Source organism: Anomalospiza imberbis, chromosome 22, assembly GCF_031753505.1.
Source record: "Anomalospiza imberbis isolate Cuckoo-Finch-1a 21T00152 chromosome 22, ASM3175350v1, whole genome shotgun sequence".
NCBI lineage: Eukaryota > Metazoa > Chordata > Aves > Passeriformes > Viduidae > Anomalospiza > Anomalospiza imberbis.
Window position 1 is genome coordinate 7229608 of NC_089702.1, and position 20206 is coordinate 7249813.

At 60.8% G+C, this 20206-nt stretch overlaps 1 protein-coding gene across 3 annotated transcripts; it reads left to right on the forward strand.

Annotated features, from left to right (window-relative positions):
• The first annotated feature begins 444 nt into the window (after window positions 1–444).
• ASIC1 (acid sensing ion channel subunit 1) lies at window positions 445–19639 on the forward strand. 3 transcript variants are annotated; one of them, XM_068212506.1, is made up of 13 exons: window positions 445–900; window positions 1041–1111; window positions 1571–1965; window positions 2785–2980; window positions 15233–15383; window positions 15903–16030; window positions 16223–16373; window positions 16454–16510; window positions 16594–16747; window positions 16829–16920; window positions 17179–17258; window positions 17352–17456; window positions 17671–19639. In XM_068212506.1, exons 3-13 carry the CDS (start codon window positions 1601–1603, stop codon window positions 17773–17775), a joined length of 1584 nt encoding a protein of 527 aa, XP_068068607.1. In that variant the 5' UTR covers window positions 445–900; window positions 1041–1111; window positions 1571–1600; the 3' UTR covers window positions 17776–19639. The 3 variants fall into 3 exon arrangements, with proteins under 3 accessions (XP_068068607.1, XP_068068609.1, XP_068068606.1); XM_068212508.1 differs by lacking the exon at window positions 1041–1111; XM_068212505.1 differs by lacking the exons at window positions 445–900; window positions 1041–1111; window positions 1571–1965; window positions 2785–2980 and adding an exon at window positions 13663–14527.
• Window positions 19640–20206: the final 567 nt, after the last annotated feature.

The window sequence follows — 20206 nt, forward strand, 5'->3', positions numbered from 1 at the left end:
GCTCTGCCCCGGGGAGGAGCAGAGCACCCGGTGCCTCCTGCCCCGGGAGCAACCCGGGGAGACCGGCAGAAGAATGGTGCTGGGAAGGGGGCGGCGTGTCCTGAGCAAGGCAACGGCCCAGCGCCTCCAGCAGGGTCAGTCCCTGTCACCGTGACAAGTGTGACACGCACCAGCCACAGGCAGCAGAGCAGGGCTGCAGGTGGACACTCGAGGACACGCGTGCCCCACGGCCAGAAAAGGGCTGGAAGCCACCGGTGCCCCCCAAAAGGACCGACCCCAGGATGTCCGAGCACCCGCCCCGGCGCTGGGGCCACCGCGGGTGAAGCCTGAAGGGCGGGGGAGGCCGCGGCAAGGAAGAGACGGGTCAGGGCTGTGGGATGGGGCCGGGGGGCTCCGGCGGAGCGAGGAGCCCGAGCATCCCTGGAAGGCGCTGGGGGATGGGAGCGGCACACGCACACGCACACACACATTACCCACATGCACACGGCAGCACACCAACAGCCCCTGCCAGCGCCTGCAATCGCTGGAGCGCCGCTCCTGCGCCTCTCCCTCCTCCTCCTCCTCCTCCTCCTCCTCCTCCTCCTTCTCCTCCTTCTCCTCCTCCTCGCTGCCCACCGGCCTGCGGCACCCCTCACCCCTCCGCGGCCTCCGGCCCCACCAGCGCTCAGACAATGACTTCATGCGGATTATGCATCTGAAGAAATCACCAGCTCCCAGATAGCCACAGGGGGAGGTATCCATGTGTTTGGCAGGGAAGCAGCCTCCTGCTCGCCTTCCTTCTCCTCCTCTTATCTCCTCGCACACGGCAGCTGCCTCCTCTCCAGCGATGGTCGCCTGCGGTCCCCCCGCGCGGCGCTGAGCGAGGCCCCGGCGCATCCCCGCTCCCACACTTGCACCAAGGTACCAACGAGGCTATTTTTATTCCCCCCCCCTTCTTTTCCGGTTCACCCGCCGCTGCCGGGCTCGGTGCCTCAGCACCCTCGGTGCCTGCACATCTTCCGCTCCCGTGTTCCCAGCCGGCGGCGAGAGGCTCATCCCAGCCCCGGTTCCCACGGCGCAGCGGCAGCACCACCAACCCAGCTCCAGCCACGGCCGCCGGCCCTGATTCCAGGTTTGCATCTTGATTCCTTCATCTGTTTGTCGATGCGACAGTGCCATTTGTGGGAGGTGGAGGGGGAGCGGGGCAGGTGGGAGGGGAGGGGGAGATGAGGTGGTGGTGGGGGGGGTGGGCACAGCACCCCAGTCCTGCCGTGGGATGGGGAGGGCAGGGAGGAGGTGGGAGGGGGGGAAATGCAAGAGGCTGCATCCAAATAAATGTATTTATGTGTGTGTATATATATATATATATATATATATATATATATATATGCATGTCTGTGTGTATATATATATATATATATATATATATATATATATGTATATGTATATATATGTAGGCTTGGGGGCAAGAGCAGGGCACAGCAAAGCATCTGCCCCTTGCGGGCGCTGCTGGGCATGTCCCTGCCTGGGGCTGCCATGGGCTGGGCACCCACAGCGCCCACGAGGCACCCACGGGTTCCCTTCTCGGCAGAGTGGCCACCCCGGGCTGCTGGCACTGACCATGATGGACCTGAAAGTGGACGAGGAGGAGGTGGACAGCGGGCAACCAGTGAGCATCCAGGCCTTCGCCAGCAGCTCCACCCTGCACGGGCTCTCGCACATCTTCTCGTACGAGCGGCTGTCGCTGAAGCGCGTGGTCTGGGCACTTTGCTTCCTGGGCTCGCTGGCGCTGCTCGCCCTCGTCTGCACCAACCGCATCCAGTACTACTTCCTGTACCCCCACGTCACCAAGCTGGACGAGGTGGCGGCCACCAGGCTCACCTTCCCCGCTGTCACCTTCTGCAACCTCAACGAGTTTCGGTTCAGCCGAGTGACCAAGAATGACCTGTACCACGCCGGCGAGCTCTTGGCCTTGCTCAATAACAGGTGGGTGCCAGTGCCTTGAGGTGGCCCCAGGTGACATCTCAGTTAGTCTGGATGCAGCCAAGAGCCACCAGGTCCTGCTGATGCTCCTGGGCATGTGGCTCCCACTCTGGGCTGCCTCAGATGCCTCCAGTGCACACAGCTCCCGTCCCCAGTGTGCAGCACATGCAGCAAGGCCAGGGCCACCCCCCTGGGTTCCTGTGGGGCTGACCCAGCACACCTGGCTCCGGTGCCATGTCTGGGTGCTATCCCATGCAGTAAGGCCAGGGGTGCCAGCAGGTGAAGCCACTGACCCACACCCCAGCAGGGTGCCATGCCTTGGGCTGTGGAAGCCCCTCACCTGTGGCTGTGGTGGCTCCTTGGTGCTGCCAAGCTGCTGTCAAGAGCCTGGTGCACTCCCTGCCCGGGCCAATGCCGAGGGGCTTCACTGCTGTCCCCACTCCTGCCCCAGGGAGGGGTTTTCAGGCATGAGACCCAGCCCATTCACCCCCTGTCCCAGCAAGGCCACCACCTCACCAGGACGCCACCAAAAGCACAGGACAGGTTGCTGGGTGGCCTCAACCAGGGCTGGTGCTACTGGACCAGCAGTGGGACAAGTGGGATGGGTTTGGAAGGTGCCCAGCTTCTCCTCATCCATCCTTCTGCCATCACTCATGGGCCTCTGGGCCACTTTGTGCTGTTAGGTGCTCTGGAAATGCCACGTGCAAGGTGGGGCTGTGCTGAGCCCATGCAGGGGCAACTCCTGGCAACTCCAAGTGGCCTTTGCCAGTGGGAGCAGCCACCACAGCCAGGCCTGAGCCTCTCCCTGCTCTTTCCCCCAAGATACGAGATCCCAGACATCCAGACAGCCGATGAGAAGCAGCTGGAAATCCTGCAGGACAAGGCCAACTTCCGAAACTTTAAGCCCAAACCTTTCAACATGCTGGAGTTTTACGACCGGGCTGGCCACGACATCCGGGAGATGCTGCTGTCCTGCTTCTTCCGTGGGGAGCAATGCACCCCCGAAGACTTCAAAGTGGTGAGTGACCTGTGGGCCCTGCCCAGTGCCACCTTTCCCCCATGCAAGGAGGGTGCTTGCCCACCTGTAGCTGCTCCTGCCTCCTCCCAGCTCGGAATGGACCGGCAGCACCGTCACTAAGGGGGTGCCGCTGGGTTTTGGAGGTCCAGGTTGTCCCCAGGAGCACGTGTGGCTCCGTACAGCTCCGTGGGCTGCTCCCACGTGGGCACAGCTCCCCGGGATCATTTGGGCTCTGCAAAGCAGGGTTGTGCCGGGCTGGAGGCTGCCATGGTGAGGAGGCTCCAGTGGAGAAGCAGGGAGAGCATGGATGGCCGAATCCCTTGGGAACACAGGTCCCAGTGGCTCCGTGCTGCGCCCGGCCATGGAGGTTGTTCTTGTGCTGGTGGATCCAGCACACAATAAAGCCTTTATCCCTGCTCTGCCTGGCCCCATCCAGCTGGGAATGGAACAGTGCCGGCTATTCGGGTGCTGCCTAATCAATTCGGCAGCCGCGGCGGCTGCTCCCAAGCAGCTCCGGCGTGGAGCCCGTGTCCCTGCACTCTTCGGGGTCCCCATCCTCGTCACCAGCCCAGGGATGTCCCCCTCGTGTCCCACGCTGAGCATGGCTGGGTTTATGCAGAGCTGCCACCCTGGTCCCAGCGCAGTTCGGGTGATTTTAATCGTCGGCATTAAATTCCCGTCATGGGCTCTTTCCACGAGCAGGTGTCTGTTGTCAGCCATGAGGCGTTTTATTTGTTAAATGGAGGCATGTTGCAGCCCGGAGGGGGCTGGATCCCCTCCAGCAGGGCCGGCAAGCAGGGCCAGCCCCTGCCCGGTTCCAACACCGGCTCTTCCCAGAGCACGGTTGCATTTTCTGCACCAAACCATCCTCAGGGACCTTCATCCCAGCTCCCTCCCTTCATCTCTTGGGTTCCAAATCCCTGTGTTCTGCATCCCTTTCAACCAGCAAAAGCCAAACAGACTTGCAGCTGGTTTGTTATTCCTGTCTGGATTATTCCTTGCAAGCAGGTTGGGATGATTTAATGGATTTGATTAGAGGAAGCTGCATCTCTGTTGCTCTTTGGGGTCCCTTGCAGCCTGGCACAGGGAGATCTGTGTGTGGTGGTGTTAGGATGGGGTCCTGGCACTCTCAGAAGCTCCTAGGGGATTGTCTCACCAGCAAATTCCTGCTGCCTCGCTGCTCCCTGCACGGGCTGAGCCAGGCTCGGTGCTGCTCTGGGCCTGGTGGCCCCGGCCGGGCTGTGGGTGCTGGGGAGCAGCACCTGGGTTCACACCATCAGCCCCACCCTGTGGGGCCCCACCTTCCCTCACAGGGGCTGGGTCCCCTCTGCACTTTGGGAAGCCCCTTCAGTGTCCAGGGACGCTTTTGCATCCAGGGCTGGCCCCATTCTCTCACTGATCCAGAGGGATCTGCCAGGGGGACTTTGGGGGCTGCCCAGACCCCACAGCCTGGGGCAGATGGGGACAACCAGGGGGGGTGATGGGGACAGCCTGGAGGTCAGTGGGGACAGCCTGGAGGTCAGTGGGGACAGCCGGGGCTCCGTGGGGCTAGGCGGGGGTCCCGGGGCCGGCCGGGGGGCAATGCTGATGGCGGGCACAGGAGCGGCGGCAGCGCCGGGGCCCGACACGCCGCGGTGCCACCTTATCTGTCCCCAGCAGAAGGGAGGGCTCGGGACAGCCGCGGCGAATGCAAATGAGGGGCTGCCGGAGCCGAAATACCTGGGGTGACGGTGAGGTAGAGGAGGAGCCGCCTCCTGCCGGGTCCCCCCCGCACGCTGCCGGGCTGGGGGAGCAGCGGTGCCGGAGCAGGGACCCCCCCCGTGCTGGGGACACTGCCCGTGTGCCCCCTAAAGCACCCACCTGGAGCAGCCCAGGGGGGCTGTGGGATGGTCTCGCCCCCCAGGTCAGCTCACAGCATCACCTGCAGCCAGGACAGGGTGCCCCGGTACAGGGGGCTGGTGCTGGGTGCTGTGGAGAAGCCCATCCTGGGATGATTTGAGCTCTTCCCACCTCCTCCTTCATCCTACATCGTCACCAGCCACATCGGGGGTCCTGGTATCGCTCATCCCCCTCCATGTCCCCCCCGAGTTGTGTGCAGGGTACAGGGACATTCTGGTGGAGCTGAGCAGGCTCAGACTCATCCCATACTGGAGAGTGAACCCTCTAAAAAGACCAGGGGGGACCATTGGCCCACCCCAGCTCTGCCCTGGCTCTTCACAGCCCCTCCAGCACCAGGGCAGTGTTTGGTGTCCACCAGAGCCCCCCACTGCAGCAGCCCAGGACAGGGACAAGGATGCACACAGAGGTGCCCTGATTTCCTCCCCAAAATCCCGGCATGACCTCAAAGCCTGGAGAGGCTGAGATGTCCCCATCCCCAGGCCTGTGCCCAGAGCCTCACACAGGGATGGGACAGCCAGGGGACGGACACGTTTTCCATTGTATGAGGGGGGGCCACGCTCCCTGGCACAGTCATTAGCAGCGCGGATCAATGTTTCACTCTTCCTACTTCATTATTTATGAGCTGGAGTCCTCCCTCCCCTGCGGGAGCTCTCGGCACCCGCCCCGGCTCCCTGCTGGCTCTTCTTCCCCTCGCCGCGAGGCTCTCCCGGGGCCTCGCACATCCACAAGGATCTGCGCCTCACCCAGCAAGGGAGAGGCTCACGAGCCCTCTCTCTGGGCTCTAAATCCCAGGGAAAAAGGAGGAACGCAGAGGATAAGCTTCCTCTCCACACCCCAGGATGGGAATTGCGGCTGCATGAAACCTCGGGAAGGTGTCCCGTGCTTGGGAAGCGCCTTTTGGGTGGTCGGAGCAGCCAGGGGGGACAGGAGTTGCTGTGCCCGGGGTGGCACGATGTGCATTTGCAGCTTTTCCTTCTCACACCCTGTGAACCCATGCCAGGGAGAGCCCCATCCCAAGCTCCCTGTCCTGCTCCGGGGCACAGTGGCTGAGCCCAGAGCCCTGGGCAGCGTGCATGGGACAGCCTGGATGAGCTGGAGAGGATTAAGGCCTCTGGACCGTTTCCATGAGGCTCCAGGGCTGAGCTGGCACTAGGGAGAATTGAGTTTGACGTGGAGATCATGCCGCTGCCTTTTGCATTGGATTCTGCATCCTCTGTCCTGGAAACACCGGGTGCACAGAGAGGGAGCCAGGGAAGGAGCGGGAAGGGTCGACAACAGTCCCAGCAAACCCCAACCACATTCCTCCTCTCCTCCTTCCCCCTATCTCCAGGGCAGTGCAGGAGCTCCCATGATGGAGAACAGATCCTGTTCCCCACAGCACCTCACTGCTCCCTGCTGGGCCTCCCCACCCTCCTTCTGACCCCACTGCGCCCTGGTGAACCTCACTAGACACCTCCAGATCCCGCTGCACCCCTCAGACTCTGCTAAACCCCAATGTGTGCCCCTCTGCACCCCCAAAACCTCTCTGCACCCCTGGGCTCCCTGCTCAGCCTGCAGCCCACCTCGCTTCAGCTGGGGGTGTTGGAGCTCTGCTCCTGCCACCCCGGGCACATGATAGCTTCTCCCCCTGAAAAAAAAACCCTTGTGTGGGTCAAACCTGTCCTGTTGATGGGTGCTGGGGTGTCCTGCAGCACCCGTGGGATCTCGGAGGGATGGGCACAGTAAGACACGCTCAGGGGTGCTCAGCCGGGGGGTGCTGCTGCTGCCCTGCCCTCCCCGCCTCTCAGCCCTGCGAGATCCAGGCCCCAGCCCCTTGCAGGGGACCCCAAATCCAGCCCTGGCCCCCCGTTGGCCCCTCACGGCAGTCACAAGCCCGGAGCCCCGCGGCGAGCGGAGCTCCCCCGCGGTGCAGCGTTAGTGGATAATCACGGAGCCGGAGTGAGAAGCAGCTCCAACACAGCTGGAGAGACCGGGCGCGGGAATTACTGATACCCAGACATTTCCTGGAGCTTTTGACAGTTAATAAACAAACCGCATGGGTCCATCTGGCTCTGGAAAAACAACTTGGGGACAGCATGTGGGCACCAGGCACGGCCACTGGTCCCAGACAGTCCCATCCTGGTTTGGGGCTGGTTCCCAGCAGCATTCCGAGCCCCAGCAGATCCCACCACAGTCCCCAACGGAGCCGGTGCATTTACAAATTCTGTAAGACATTCGAGTGATTTATGCAAATCACTTTTTAAAGCGGCACACAGGCTCCTAAATAACTTATAAGCGTTGGAAACTGCTGGCACGTATCCGTTGTTTCTGAGAACTGATTCACCTCGGGCATCCCGGTGGTGTCCCCAGGGGCCCGGCTGAGCATCCTCACCTGGATCATCGGCAAACTCCGCCCAGGTTGTTCCCCACACCGACCTCTCCGCGGCTGAGCAGCAGCAGGGTTTGACCCCCGAGGTTGCCCCGTTTTCCAGACGAATGAAGCAAACCCGGCGGGACACGGGCGAGATAATCGGAGGTGATGGAGCAGAGGAGCCGCCACGCACGGGACCGCAGCCGTTTGCTGGTGGTGACCCGGCTCTCCCGGGAAGTGCAGCGGTTGGGAGTGCCCCAACTCTGGTATCTGCTCGGCAGCTCGGAGATTTTCCCGTATCACTGTATTTTGCTCAAAGCAAATCATCCGGAAAGCAGCCGTGAGCTGTTTCGCCCTCGGGCAGGGAGCAGAGACACTCAGGCGCTGCTCCTCAGCTGCCTCCTTGTCCCAGCTTCACCCAAGCATTCCCAGACCCGGTCAGGCAGAACAGGGGAACCCTGGGCTGTTTGTGGCTTTGCTCACCCCACAGTGACGCGAAGGTGGATGGGAACTCTTGTGGGAAGCCGCCTGCTCTTCGCTCTCCCTCTGCGGCAGGACAGAGACACCACGGCCCCGGCGCTGTGGGACCAGCACCACTGAGCCCACCACGACTGATCCTGGCCAAGATGGGGCAGAAGAGGATCAGGAACAAGAGGGATGAGAACACAGTGGCACGGTGAGAGGCCACCACGTGCTGCACCCCACAGCTGCTTCATTAGAGCTGCGAATGGTGCAAGCACCACCTGAACCTCAGGTGGGATAGGAGGGGAAGGACTCGTGGGATCAGGGTCAGGGCTCAGCCGGTGTCATTTAGTCCCTGGCTCTGCCCAGGGGCCGTGGCCAGCCCCAGCAGCTCCCCCTGCACACCCAGAGGGGTCACGCACCCCCAAAGCTCTGCACGCACCCAGAGGGGTCACACACACAAAAAGCACCTTGCACATGTGGAGATGTCACACCCCAAAGCACTTTGCACACCCGGAGGGGCCCCCCACAGCCGGAGGCACCGCACACACCCAGAGATGTCACGCCAAGAGCTCAGAGCTTCTCAGCTTCACCTTTGGCCAGTCCTGTTCCTCTTGCAATGCCTTTGCACATAAAGACTCATTAACAAATGAATTATTAATGATTATTAATAAGCTGTAATGGCATCTGTGGCTGCTGGAGGAAATGAGGAGGTTTTCAAGTGGTGTCCGACCGCAATGGAGGTGAGGACTTCACGACTGAGGACAGACATGCGTGTCCCAAGGGATCCACAGGCTGGAAGCACAGCCCTGGACAACACCCTCAGATTAGGTGTCCCAAGCTGTTCCCCTCAGCCTTCCTTTGGTGTTTTTCCCAGCCCCAGGCTGGGCAATAGCAAGGAGCTCTCTGAGCATTCCAAAGGACCTGCCCAGGAACCTCCTGGTGCCATTTTCCCTCTCTCCCTGATATCAAGTGGGGAGAAGCCAGGCTGGAGGGGGCAGATTCCCTGAGCCTTTGGAGCCACAGATCTCCACAGGGAGACCAGGAAATTAACTGTCTCATGGCCTTTTTGCCTCAGTTTCATTTCTCTGGCTGTTTAGAGCCACCTGTGTTTTATCGCCTGTGGAGCTTGGCTGGGGCTCCCGAGGCGGCGCTGCAATTCCTGCTCCAGCCAGGGTTCAAGGAGCTCCTCACCAGCTCTTATTTATTTATACAGCCTGACACATGGATATTATAACCAATTGTGGTTTTTTTTCCCTGTATGGAGTGTTTGGTGTGTTTTCCTCCAGGCCTTCAGCCCAAAGACAGAGCTGGGGGTGTTCCCACCCACTCTGAGATTTATCAGGCATTTTAAACCCCTGCTCTCCTGGCAGGGACAGGGAGACCCTTCCAGAGCCACCACATTCCAGGGCTGTGTGACTGCTCTGCTTGGATTAGATTAGATTTGAAAAGCGTGATACACGTGGAGCCGGAGCGAGTGAGCACAGCAAGGAAACCAGACCGGAACACCGTGGGCTTTTCCCCCCTCCAATAAAACCGCCGGCTCGAATCTGCCTGCATGAACTGTCTGAGCGATTGTGAAGGATGTCGGAAAAAATCGCAACCTGCTTACGGGTGATTCGTGATCGGCAGGAAACACGGGAAGGCGTTGGGATAAGGGTCCGCAGGAGTAATCCTGGATGCGCGAGAATTAGCGACACCTCGGCAGCGTCCTCCGCGTCCTGGCAGAGTCCTGGTGACCCCTGCACGGCACAAAGGGACATTGCCAGCGGGTAAATCACCGGGAAGCTCTCAGCAGTACAAACAGGTTCAATTATAGGAGCGTAAACAGATCCTGGGGAGGAGGATGCGGCGGCTGCCGAGCTCCAGGGACACGCTGGACTGCCCACGGAGCTGCGGGGAGGTCCCGGCTGAGCCCCCCGAGACCCCCGGCCAGCGTGGCTGCAGGTGGCCTCAGTCCCCGGGGCAGCAGCACCGACACCCAGCAGGGCTGGCTGGGAAGAGCTCGCCCAGGAAAGCTTTGAAAGATTAATAGAGTTTAAATGGAAGCGTTTGGAGAGGAGATAAGGCTCATCTGATACGAAATCATATGGAACAACGGGATCCAGGGAGGCCCTGGCTCTCTAATGAAGTCCACTTAGCACATTACTCACCATAATGTGCTTTTTATTAAAGTCCTGTGCTGCAGGTGCTGAGTCTGCAGCCGGGAACACGGGGCTGGAATGGCACAGGCACCTGGAGTACCGGACCCCGCCACCAGAAGCAGCCGGGATGCGGCGTGGAAAAGGCACCTTCGGCTTCCTATTTCCCATCCCGTCTGATCCAGGGACGCGACTCTGGCATCACCCAGCGCCGCGGCATCACCGGTGCCCGCGGCTGGGGCTGGTGGCCCTGCAGGGACGGGGTGGAGAGGAGGCGGAGGTGGGGAATAATACAGAGGGAAAAACTCCTTTTTAATCATCAATTTTTCTGCATTAGAATGTGACATGCTAATCCACTGTGAAGCGTCTAATCTGGGGGATAAAGGGCCGGATAACACAAGCTGCGCCCGGCTTGGCTGGCAGAGCGAGCCGAGGCAAGGTGGCAGCATCTGATAAGGGGTGCAGGATTAGTCCCGGCACAGATCCCGCCTGCCCAGGCAATCCCACCTTGCTTGGCTGCCTCTGCTCCGTCTCTCGTCAGGGTCAGGGAGAGATCTGCAGCCCTGGAGCCATCCCAGAACGGCTCATCCCGCCCGGAGCAGCAGTGGCAGCGCTGCCGGTGCCTCCACCACCATCTTGGCAGCTCTGGGAGCTGCAAAGCACATCCCTGGGCCAAGACACGTGGAAAACCTCATTTTTCTCCCTTTCCATTCGCACACCCGGGTGCGTGGTGGGAGCAGGACAGCCCAGCTGTGGGGTCTCCATCTGCCCCAAATGTCCATCCCCACGTGCTGCTTTGGCTGCCTCATCCCACCCCTCATCCCATCCCTTCCTAGCAGCCAGCTAGCCAGCTCGGGCCTCCGGGCACCCCCAGGGATGACGTGGGCAGCTCAGCCTCGGCTCAGCCAGTCTTTGGCAGGGACGGGCAGTGCCCGTCACAAAACCGAGCGGGTCCAGCTCCCGGGGCTCTTTCGGCGACAGCCTCCCCGGGGCTCGGAGACCTGGGATAACAGAGCTTGCAATGTTGTTTTCTCCTCGCCTCCTCGGGGATTGGTTTATCTCTATGAATAACTCCATCCCGGCTTTGATCTCCTCTGCCATTAAAGCGTGACAGGCTGTGAAATGTGCTGTTGCTGCCGTCAAATCCCGCTCCCGCTTCCCCCCCGCCGCCTCCGTGCTCCCCCGCTCCGGGAAACCTCCTTTCCTAGGCCCGTGAGAAGCTGCAGAGCAGCGAGCGGGGCCGAACCGCCCCGGGACAGTGGCCAAACACGGTGCTGGAGGCAGGAAAAACCCATCTCCTCCTCCCATCCCACACCTCTCACTGGGGCGGGGAGGAGGGCACGGAGCATCCCCGGTCCCAGCGCCGGCTCGGGTGTGGCGGCATCACCCCAGCACCCGCCACGGGGGCTGATGTCACGGCTAATTATAGCATCCCCCGTCCCTCGCCCCCGCCAAAGCTTTACCTGAGAGAGGGTAAAAATAACTCCCGGCGAGGGAGGAGCTGGAACGAGCCCAAGGACTCCTCCAGCATCTCCAAAACTTGCACAAACCAGGACGGCACCCCCCTGCCTGCAACACACGGCCGCACTTTGTCCCCAGCCTGGGATCAGGACGCGCTCCCCTTGGCGCTGGTGCCACCGTGCTCCGGGCTGCGGCTGTCCCCGGTCACCTTCACCCCGGCTCGGGTGTCGGCGTTGGGACAGGTGGCGGTAACCGGAGCCGGGCCCTGCTGCTGGGAACCAGCCCCGGCGCACCCCGCGAGCTGTTTAAGCCGAGCGAAGCAAGTTAATGGCCCCAGTCGATGATGGAATGTTTTCATTACAGCATCTTTCCCTCTCTCTTCCTGCTGCAATCGCTCCCAAGAAGACACATTAAACCTCCCAGCGCCGAGGGAGCGGATCCGCCCCTCGTCCGCACCATCAGGGACTGGCTGATGGCCCCGAGCAGCACCGCTCACCTGTCTGAGCCCTGCCGGGGCTAAACAACCCCCTCAACTTGCAATTCCTTAATTCCGTTTCCTTTCTCCTCTGCCCTCGACAGCCATGGCACAGGAACCCAGTGCCAGAGCTGGGAGCAGCAGAAATCCCAGCCCAAACCCAGACAGCTCCTGCCTGTTCCTCCCTGTCCCGAGCATCCTCCAAGCCAGCCTGTGTGGGATCAGCCCAGCGTGTTCCCAGCCTGCTCCCACAGAGCTGAACCAGCCCAACTCTTCCAAACCCCCTCCTAGGAGCAGCCCTGATGCTGTTACAGCCCTGCCCTGCAGCTGCAGCTCATCCCCACCAAAGACACAGGGCACCTGTGACCTGGCCCCCATGTCCTGGTGGCTCCCAGCCACCCAATCCAACTTCCTGACTCTCTTTTCTAGGAAGAGTTTTCATCTCAGATTCTCTGGGATGCTCCCAAAAGGTGTAACCTTGATCTTGGCCTGATGAAATTTCATCCCGTGGCTCTGGCGCTTGTCCCCAAGGTCATCCACTCTTTCTCCCAGGTCCCCAAGTGGCATCTGGCAGTGTCCCTCTTTCACAAGGGCCCTATCGAAGGGAATATTGAGCTCAGGGAGCCCCAGGACGGGACACCCCACTGTCACATCATGGATCACTGCCCCTGGCAGGGACCCCCAGCACATTCCACTGGCATCACCTGCCCAGGAATCTCAGATAACTGTGCTGGTATCAGATCAGATTTTTACTGAGTTCCTGACTGATTTGTTCTCCCAATTTGTGGTGTCCATGTGCGCCAGGATGTGCTCAGGGACCGGGAACCCTGCAGGGAAGGAGATGCAGCAGCTGAACTGAGGGCTTGGGGTGAGCTTCTCCCACCCAGGCACCCGCCCAAAGCTCCCGTCCAGCCCCTGCACATCCAAGTGCTGCCGGATTTAGATTCTCCCCTGGTGCCGGGATGGGGCTGGAGATTGCTCTGTGGTCTCTGGATGCTTTTATGAAGTGCTGAGTACAGGAAAACAGCAAACCACAAGAAGGGGCTGCGCTGTGCAGAGAGGAGACGCCCGCACTCCAGGCAGCTCCATCCCAGGCAGCATCCTGCACCAGATCTGCTCCCTGGGACACCCTCAGCCTGGCTGGATCAGCAGCACAAGGCGTGGATGGCATTCCTTGAGGGAAGAGGTGGCTCCCCGTGCCCCACTGGGATCCGAAGCATGAGGTGACGTGCCCAGCACTGACTGGGCTCTGCAGAAGGACTCGTTGCCTGGACAGCACCCAAATCCTGCCAAGACCAGCCCTGCTGGGAGGAGGATGGACCTCACACCACTGGGAGCGCTGGATTTGCTGGATTCTCACGTGCATGCGCCAGGGCCCTGCAGCACAGGGGGATGAGCCTGCAGGGATGGGCACTGCCAGGGCAGGAGGAGCATCGTGCCAGCCTGAGGACACCACAGCATCCTTCCCCCCACCTGGACCACCGCTGAACCAGGACAGTGTCACGGGCATTTTGGGAAAACCTCTGGCTCCAGGTGCCCTGGGGATGAGTGCAGAGAGCCTGGCATACAGTGGCTCTGGAGACAGCTGGGGACCCAGCAGGGAGGGCCTGGGCCTGGCTGGAGCAGCCGCTTGGGCTGCCAGGGCCAGACCATGCAAGGACGGAGGGCACGGCATGGGGATGCAGCGGCGGGTACCTGCACACCAGTACACACTGTGTGCCCCTGGCCTGGCAGCCCCTCGGGCCCCCAGGCAGCACTGGGAGCTCCCACGGCACTTCTGGAGCCGGTGATGTCTCTGCTCCGTCCTGGCAGCCGGAGCCGGCCGATCCCGAGGGGCCTGGGGAGCCCGTGGAACCGCCCCTCGCTCCTCCTCCCCTCCTGCTCCTGATATACCCTCCTCGCTCCGGCCTCTCCGAGCATCCCTCTGCTCCTCTCCCTCACTCCCGCTCGCCTCACTCCTTTTCCTTTCTCCGTTTCTCCGCTCTGAACTTGCCCCTTCCCCCTCCCCTGCTTTCCCCAGCCCCTCTCCGCCGAGGAACTGACTGAAGACCCCCAGGCTGGGGCAGGGCACGGGCCAAGACTCCCACACCAGAGCCAGGACCTCCACACTACAGCTGGGACCCCCAGGCTGGGCAATGCCTCTCCAGATATTCTGCACCATCTCCTTCTCCAGTGAGGAAGCACCAGAAGATGCTGCAGCCACCACAAAGGGAGAAGATGAAGCCGACGAGTTCCTGTATGGGCAGGAGGAGGACGAAGAGGATGAGGAGGACACAGGGGCAACCACGGACTTCGTGGCCTTTGCCAGCAGCTGCACCCTGCATGGGCTGAGCCACATCTTCGTGGAAGGCAGCCTGGGTGCCCGGCAGGCACTGTGGGCGCTGGCATTCCTCCTCTCCCTCTCCGTCTTCCTCTACCAGGTGGCCGACCGCATCGCCTACTACCTGGAGTACCACCACGTCACGCTGCTCAGCGAGGAGGACAGCCCCGAGATGACCTTCCCCGCCGTCACCTTCTGCAACATCAACCGTGTGCGGCTCTCACAGCTCAGCCACGAGGACTTGCTCTACCTGGCCCCTCTGGTCGACTATGAGCCTGGGATGGAGCTGGGCTTCACCCCAGCCCAGCCTGGCCCCTGGGAGGAGGACGAGCCCCTAAATTTGTACGGGTTTTTTAACCGCACTTGCCACCAGCTGGAGGACATGCTGCTGAGCTGCAGCTACCGTGGCCAGCGCTGCGGCCCCGGGGACTTTGCGCCGGTGAGTAGCCCCAGGGTGGCCTGGCATGGGGAGCAGCTTCAGAGCTGATCGTGCCAGATCAGGCAGGTGATGCTGCCCTTGGAGCTTGCTCAGGGACAGACTGATATTTCAGCCCCATCTGCCAGAGCTGGGGACGGCACCGGCTGTGGAGATGCTCTGGTGGGACATGGAGCATATCCCCAGGGCTGTGCTTGCTGAGGAGGTGCCGGGCACCTCCATCCTGGTGCCATCAGGGCTTGTGGGGCACCATGCAGTGAGAGCTCACTGCCCTCACATGTCCCTTGCTCAGGCTGGCAGCAGCTCCGTGGTTTTGGGGCCATGCTGATTGCCGGAGGTGAGAGCTGGAACGGCCAAGGAGGGATGGGGGTGTCCAGGATCCCGTCCAGCCCCGTCCTCTGCAGGGATGGAGGAGGGCTTGGAGAAGGGCATCAGGCTGAGTGCCACCACCTTGGGGAGCCACAGCTGCCATGGGCTCTCTGGGGCTGTAAACCTGCAGCATCTCCTCTGATCCATCCCTGTGGGAACATCTCCTCCTCCACCAGGGCCAAGATGGGCAGTTCCAACACCGAGAGATCCTGTGGGTCAGGATCCTGGGTCAGACCATGCCCAGGCTGGGATGACTTAGTTTTGGGGCTGGGGACGCTCTCCTGGCTCTGTGCTGTGGCTGCACACAGAGGGGCCTCAGCTCTGTGTCCTCTCCTGCAGGTCTTCACCCGCTATGGGAAGTGCTACACCTTCAATGCGGGGCAGGATGGGAAGCCCCGGCTCATCACCATGAAGGGGGGCACTGGCAACGGCCTGGAGATCATGCTGGACATCCAGCAGGACGAGTACCTGCCAGTGTGGGGGGAAACAGGTAACCCACTGCCCCAGTGGGCCCACTCAGCCACCAACAGCTCCTGGGGTGCTGCCCAGCCCCTTCCCACCTCCCCAGTCCCTTCCCACCTCCCCAGCCCCTTCCCACCTCCCCAGCCCCTTCTCAGCTCCCCAGACCACAGATCCACATCCCTGAGGCTCCCTTCTCTTCCCCCCTTCCATTTCTCATCACTTCTGGTCTTTTCTTTCCCTTTTCCTCCTTGTCTTTGCTCTTTGCCATGGCAACTCCCCATCGTTTAGACACACAGCCATCACTTGTTTATAAATAGAGTCAAATACTTTCCCTGCCACACTCCTGGGTGTGGAGCAGGGGGGTCGGGGCAGAGGGGGCAAGGACATGGTGCAGCAAACAGATGGACAGATAGATGGACATGTGGAAGAATGACTTGGTCCAGGGAAAGCATGGGAGGCAGAAGTTGTGGTCCCTCTCACAGCAGGCTCGGCACAGCCCCTCAGAGCAGGGACAGTGCTGTGCTCACCTCACTTGTCTCTGCCACAGATGAGACCTCGTTCGAAGCCGGGATCAAGGTGCAGATCCACAGCCAAGACGAGCCCCCGCTGATCGACCAGCTGGGCTTTGGGGTGGCTCCCGGCTTCCAGACCTTTGTGTCCTGCCAGGAGCAGCGGGTAGGAACTGGGCAGGTGTGGGATGTCCCCTCCCACCCTGCGTGGCGGGAGCAGAGCCTCCTCGCTGTGCCCCTGTCCCCACGTCAGATGGAGGGGGGGACCCGGTCCTGGGGACCTGTGCCACGAGGGTGTCTGTCCCCTGCCACACTAAGGGGGGTTCTGTCCTCACTCCTAGCTTCTCTCCCCTTCCAGCTCATCTACCTGCCGCCTCCCTGGGGCGACTGCAAGGCCGTGGCGGGCGACTCGGAGTTCTACGACACCTACAGCATCACGGCCTGTCGGATCGACTGCGAGACCCGCTACCTGGTGGAGAACTGCAACTGCCGCATGGTGCACATGCCAGGTGAGCCCCGTGCCTGGCCTGGCCCCGGCCCAGCCCTCCAGTGTGGTCCCACCTGGAAAACCTGCTCTGTGTCTCCCCAGGCGATGCCCCTTACTGCACACCGGAACAGTACAAGGAGTGCGCGGATCCGGCCTTAGGTGAGGCTGCCCGGCCCCGTGGGTGGGACGGAGCTGCGGCGTTGGGTTTTTCCATCTCGCCATCCCCCTCTCTCCCTGCACAGATTTCCTGGTGGAGAAGGACAATGAATACTGCATCTGTGAGATGCCCTGCAACATGACCCGCTACGGCAAAGAGCTCTCCATGGTCAAGATCCCCAGCAAGGCCTCGGCCAAGTACCTGGCCAAGAAGTACAACAAGTCAGAGCAGTACATTGGGTAAGGCGCTGCGGGGTGATGGGGCAGGGTCTGGTCTTTCCATCCCAAACCTCAGCCTGATGCCACTCCTGTCCTGCACAGGGAGAACATCCTGGTGCTGGATATCTTCTTTGAAGCCCTGAACTATGAGACGATCGAGCAGAAGAAAGCGTACGAGGTGGCCGGTTTGCTGGGTGAGTGTTGGTGGCTGTGGGGAGCCCTGTGACAGTCCCCAGCCAGAGTCCCCCAGCAAGGTGGCCTCGTGCTGGCCCTGTCACCATGGCCCGTTCCCAAGTCACCGGGATGTGCCAACAGCACAGATGTGGAGCAGGGCACCTCACTGCCATGACCAGGCACCAGTCACAGCGGTGACAAGTTCTGCCCTTTCTCTGCTCCCTTTGCCACCTGACTCTGGACTCAGGCCACCCTGATGGCTTCCCTCTCCTCTGCAGGTGACATCGGAGGGCAGATGGGACTGTTCATTGGGGCCAGCATCCTCACAGTGCTGGAGCTCTTTGACTATGCCTATGAGGTGAGTGTCTCCTCCATCCCAAGGCTGTGCTCGTGTGGGATGTGGGGAAGGGCCACCCATGAGCCCCACGGTGCTGAAACGTGGCTCTGGCAGGTGATAAAACACCGGCTGTGCCGGCGGGGCAAGTGCCGCAAGAACCACAAGAGGAACAACACAGACAAGGGCGTCGCGCTGAGCATGGACGACGTGAAACGCCACGTGAGTGCGGGGCACAGCATGGTCCCCTCCTGCCTGTCCCCTCCTGCTTGTCCCCTCCTGCAGCTCGGGGGCTGCCCCAGAGGTGCCATGGGGTGGGGAGTCACCGTTTTGGGGAGCCCCTGGGAAAGGAGCAGAGGGCCCAGGCAGAGATGCTGTGGGTCTCTGCAAGGACCTGGATGAAAGCAGCAGCCCCAACGTCCCGTTTATCCTGCAGAATCCCTGTGAAAGCATACGGGGACACCCAGCAGGCATGACGTACGCAGCCAACATCCTACCTCACCACCCGGCCCGGGGCACCTTTGAGGATTTCACCTGCTAACCGACATCTGGATGTACAACCTGAGCTACCAAAGCCCTGTGAGAGCTGCCCTTCTCCCCACCAGCGCCAGTGGAGAGACACATCTAGGGGGCCTTTGCTCCTCGGCACGGTGGAACACAGACAAGAGCGACGGCCTCGGATTTTGGGGCGGGCAGTGGGTTTGGGCAAAGCCAGACCCCGGCACAGCCCCCGTGGCAGCTGCTCTGTGCCTGCCCTGCTCCTTCAGAGACTCCAGGATGCTCCAGCCCGGCCGTCCCACGGAGCGGGAGCGACACGCACAGTGAGCCAGGGCACGGGCCTGCCCCCGCTCCCCCTTGGCTCCCCTCGGCCTTTTTAACTAAAACCCAGAAGCCAAGAAGAAGCAGCCGTTTGGCCGCGGTCTCCATCCACAGCCCTGTCCGTCTGTCCTCCGTCGTCTCCATGCTCATCCTACTCCAATGCCTTGGCCGCGCCTGCCGGGCCCCCTGTGCCCGGTGGGGGGACCATCGGGGAGCCCCCGGTGTGCCCGGCACAGGGCAGCAGGCCAGGAGTCCCCAGAGAGCGCCTCTGTCCCCCGGCTCGCAGCCCCGGCTCGCCCGGGCGCTCCCGGCACGAAGACGCGGCGCCTCCACTTGTCCAGAACGTCTTCCTTGGCCCCTGCCCTGGGATCAGCCCCGGAGCAGCCCCGGGAGCACCGGAGGGGGCTCAGCTGGGAGGTGCCACCTTGGCTCTGAGGACACCGGGCACTGTCCCTCCCCACCCACCCCTCCTGGGCTCTGGGCAGCCTGGCCAGTTCCAGCACTGCCCTGCGGTCCCTCCCGTCTGCAGGAAACCCCAAACCCAGCCATCCTCGGGGACAAAGGAAACCCCTGGCCCCATCTGTCCCCAGCTGGGGATGCCCCCTTGGCACCACCATGGCTGGGCAGGCACTGGAGCCCCAACCCTCCCGGGGTTCAAGGGGGCTCTGGGGCCACGGCTCCAGCCCTGCTGAGCCCCGACAGCCGCCGGCCCAGGGGGTTTGGGGTGTCTGTGGGTTCCCAGCGCCGCGCTGACCCTCCCTGGCACAGCCCTGCCCTGGCTGGGGTCCGTGGCCACTGGGTCACTGCCCCCTGGGCCTGTCAGTGCCCACCAGTCCCCTCCGGGGTCCCCGTTTGGCCCCCCCAGCCCGTCTCCCAGCCCCCAGGCCAGAGCCCTCCCCGGGCCCAAAGTGCTACTTATCTTTAAGAGCTTTTGCAATAAGTCTTTTTAGTATTTTTTTTTTTTTCCTAAACTGCAGTTTTGGTTTTTATTCTTGTCATTTTTATTCTTATTATTTGCTTCCTGACCAAAATTAGGAACTGGGGGTCAGTCCTTTGTATCCAGCGATCACCCAAAGACGACGGGTCGGCCACATCCATAAATTTTCTTATGGATTTCTCCTAATGTTTAATCACGTTTCGTTTATTTATTTTCTTTCTTTCTTTCTTTCTTTCTCTTTCCCATTCAAGCTTTTAAAGATGGGGCTGGAATTTGACCTTGAGGCTCACCTGTTGAAGAAAACACTTTTTTGTTATTATGTCATCGGCATTTTATATTTCTTATATATAATATATATGACTATATATATATGTGTACATATATATATATATATATCTATATGCATCATACCAGTACCAGTGTAGATACCCATCCAGTAGCATTTAGGCCTTGTTCTTGTGCCATTTTTTTTTTTTTTTGTTACGGATCTCTGAATGCCTTCAAGTGTATAAAGTGTGGAATTCTCTCTGGTATCTGTACTATGTACACACATTTTCATAGGAAGCACAATAAGATGACAGATGCATTGTACATCAATACCTGCTACTCTTAACAACGATGATATAAAGAATGATATAAATGATATAACTCCCCCACGCCGAGCCTTTCTCTCTTGCTGAGCTGCTGGAAATGCTCCCCCGAGGAGGCAGGTGGGGACTGCCTCATCCCGGGATGCTCCTGGAGCCCAGGGAAAGGGAAGGGGAGGAAAAAGCTTTGGGCCAGACTTCACGAGCAGGGTGTGCCCTGGGGCAGAGCTGAGGCTGGGCTGAGCCTCCCTTTCCTGGGAGCTCCTGGTGCCTCATCGAGCTCCAGCCTCGCTGCCTCCCCAAGGAACTCCTCCCAAGGAACACGGGGCTGGAGGAGGGAAATGATTCCTCTTCCCAAAGGAGAATTAACACTCACAGAGCTGTTAAGCCCTGCCAGCTCCAGCACCTCCGTGGTTTGAGACCCACCTGAGGTCTGACAGGAGTCACCAGGTGGAATTTCACCCTGGGAGCACAACCCAAACATAAACACACACCTTTTGTCCTAAAAATTTCCAGCTACAAAGAGCAGTAGTAACAACAGAGCAGATCCAACAGTGGGCATCCAGAAAAAGCCCTCAGGACTCCATGGAGACTGAATAATAGGGAGTGGGAGTGGGCAGGGAACGCTG

Bases quoted from the DNA above. Each gene is read 5' to 3' on its own strand.
- ASIC1 (XM_068212505.1), top strand. From the start codon at position 13,904: ATGCCTCTCCAGATATTCTGCACCATCTCCTTCTCCAGTGAGGAAGCA. The intron at 14,528-15,232 runs GTGAGTAGCCCC...CCTCTCCTGCAG, and splicing joins GCCCCGGGGACTTTGCGCCG to GTCTTCACCCGCTATGGGAA. The intron at 16,031-16,222 runs GTAGGAACTGGG...CTCCCCTTCCAG, and splicing joins TGTCCTGCCAGGAGCAGCGG to CTCATCTACCTGCCGCCTCC.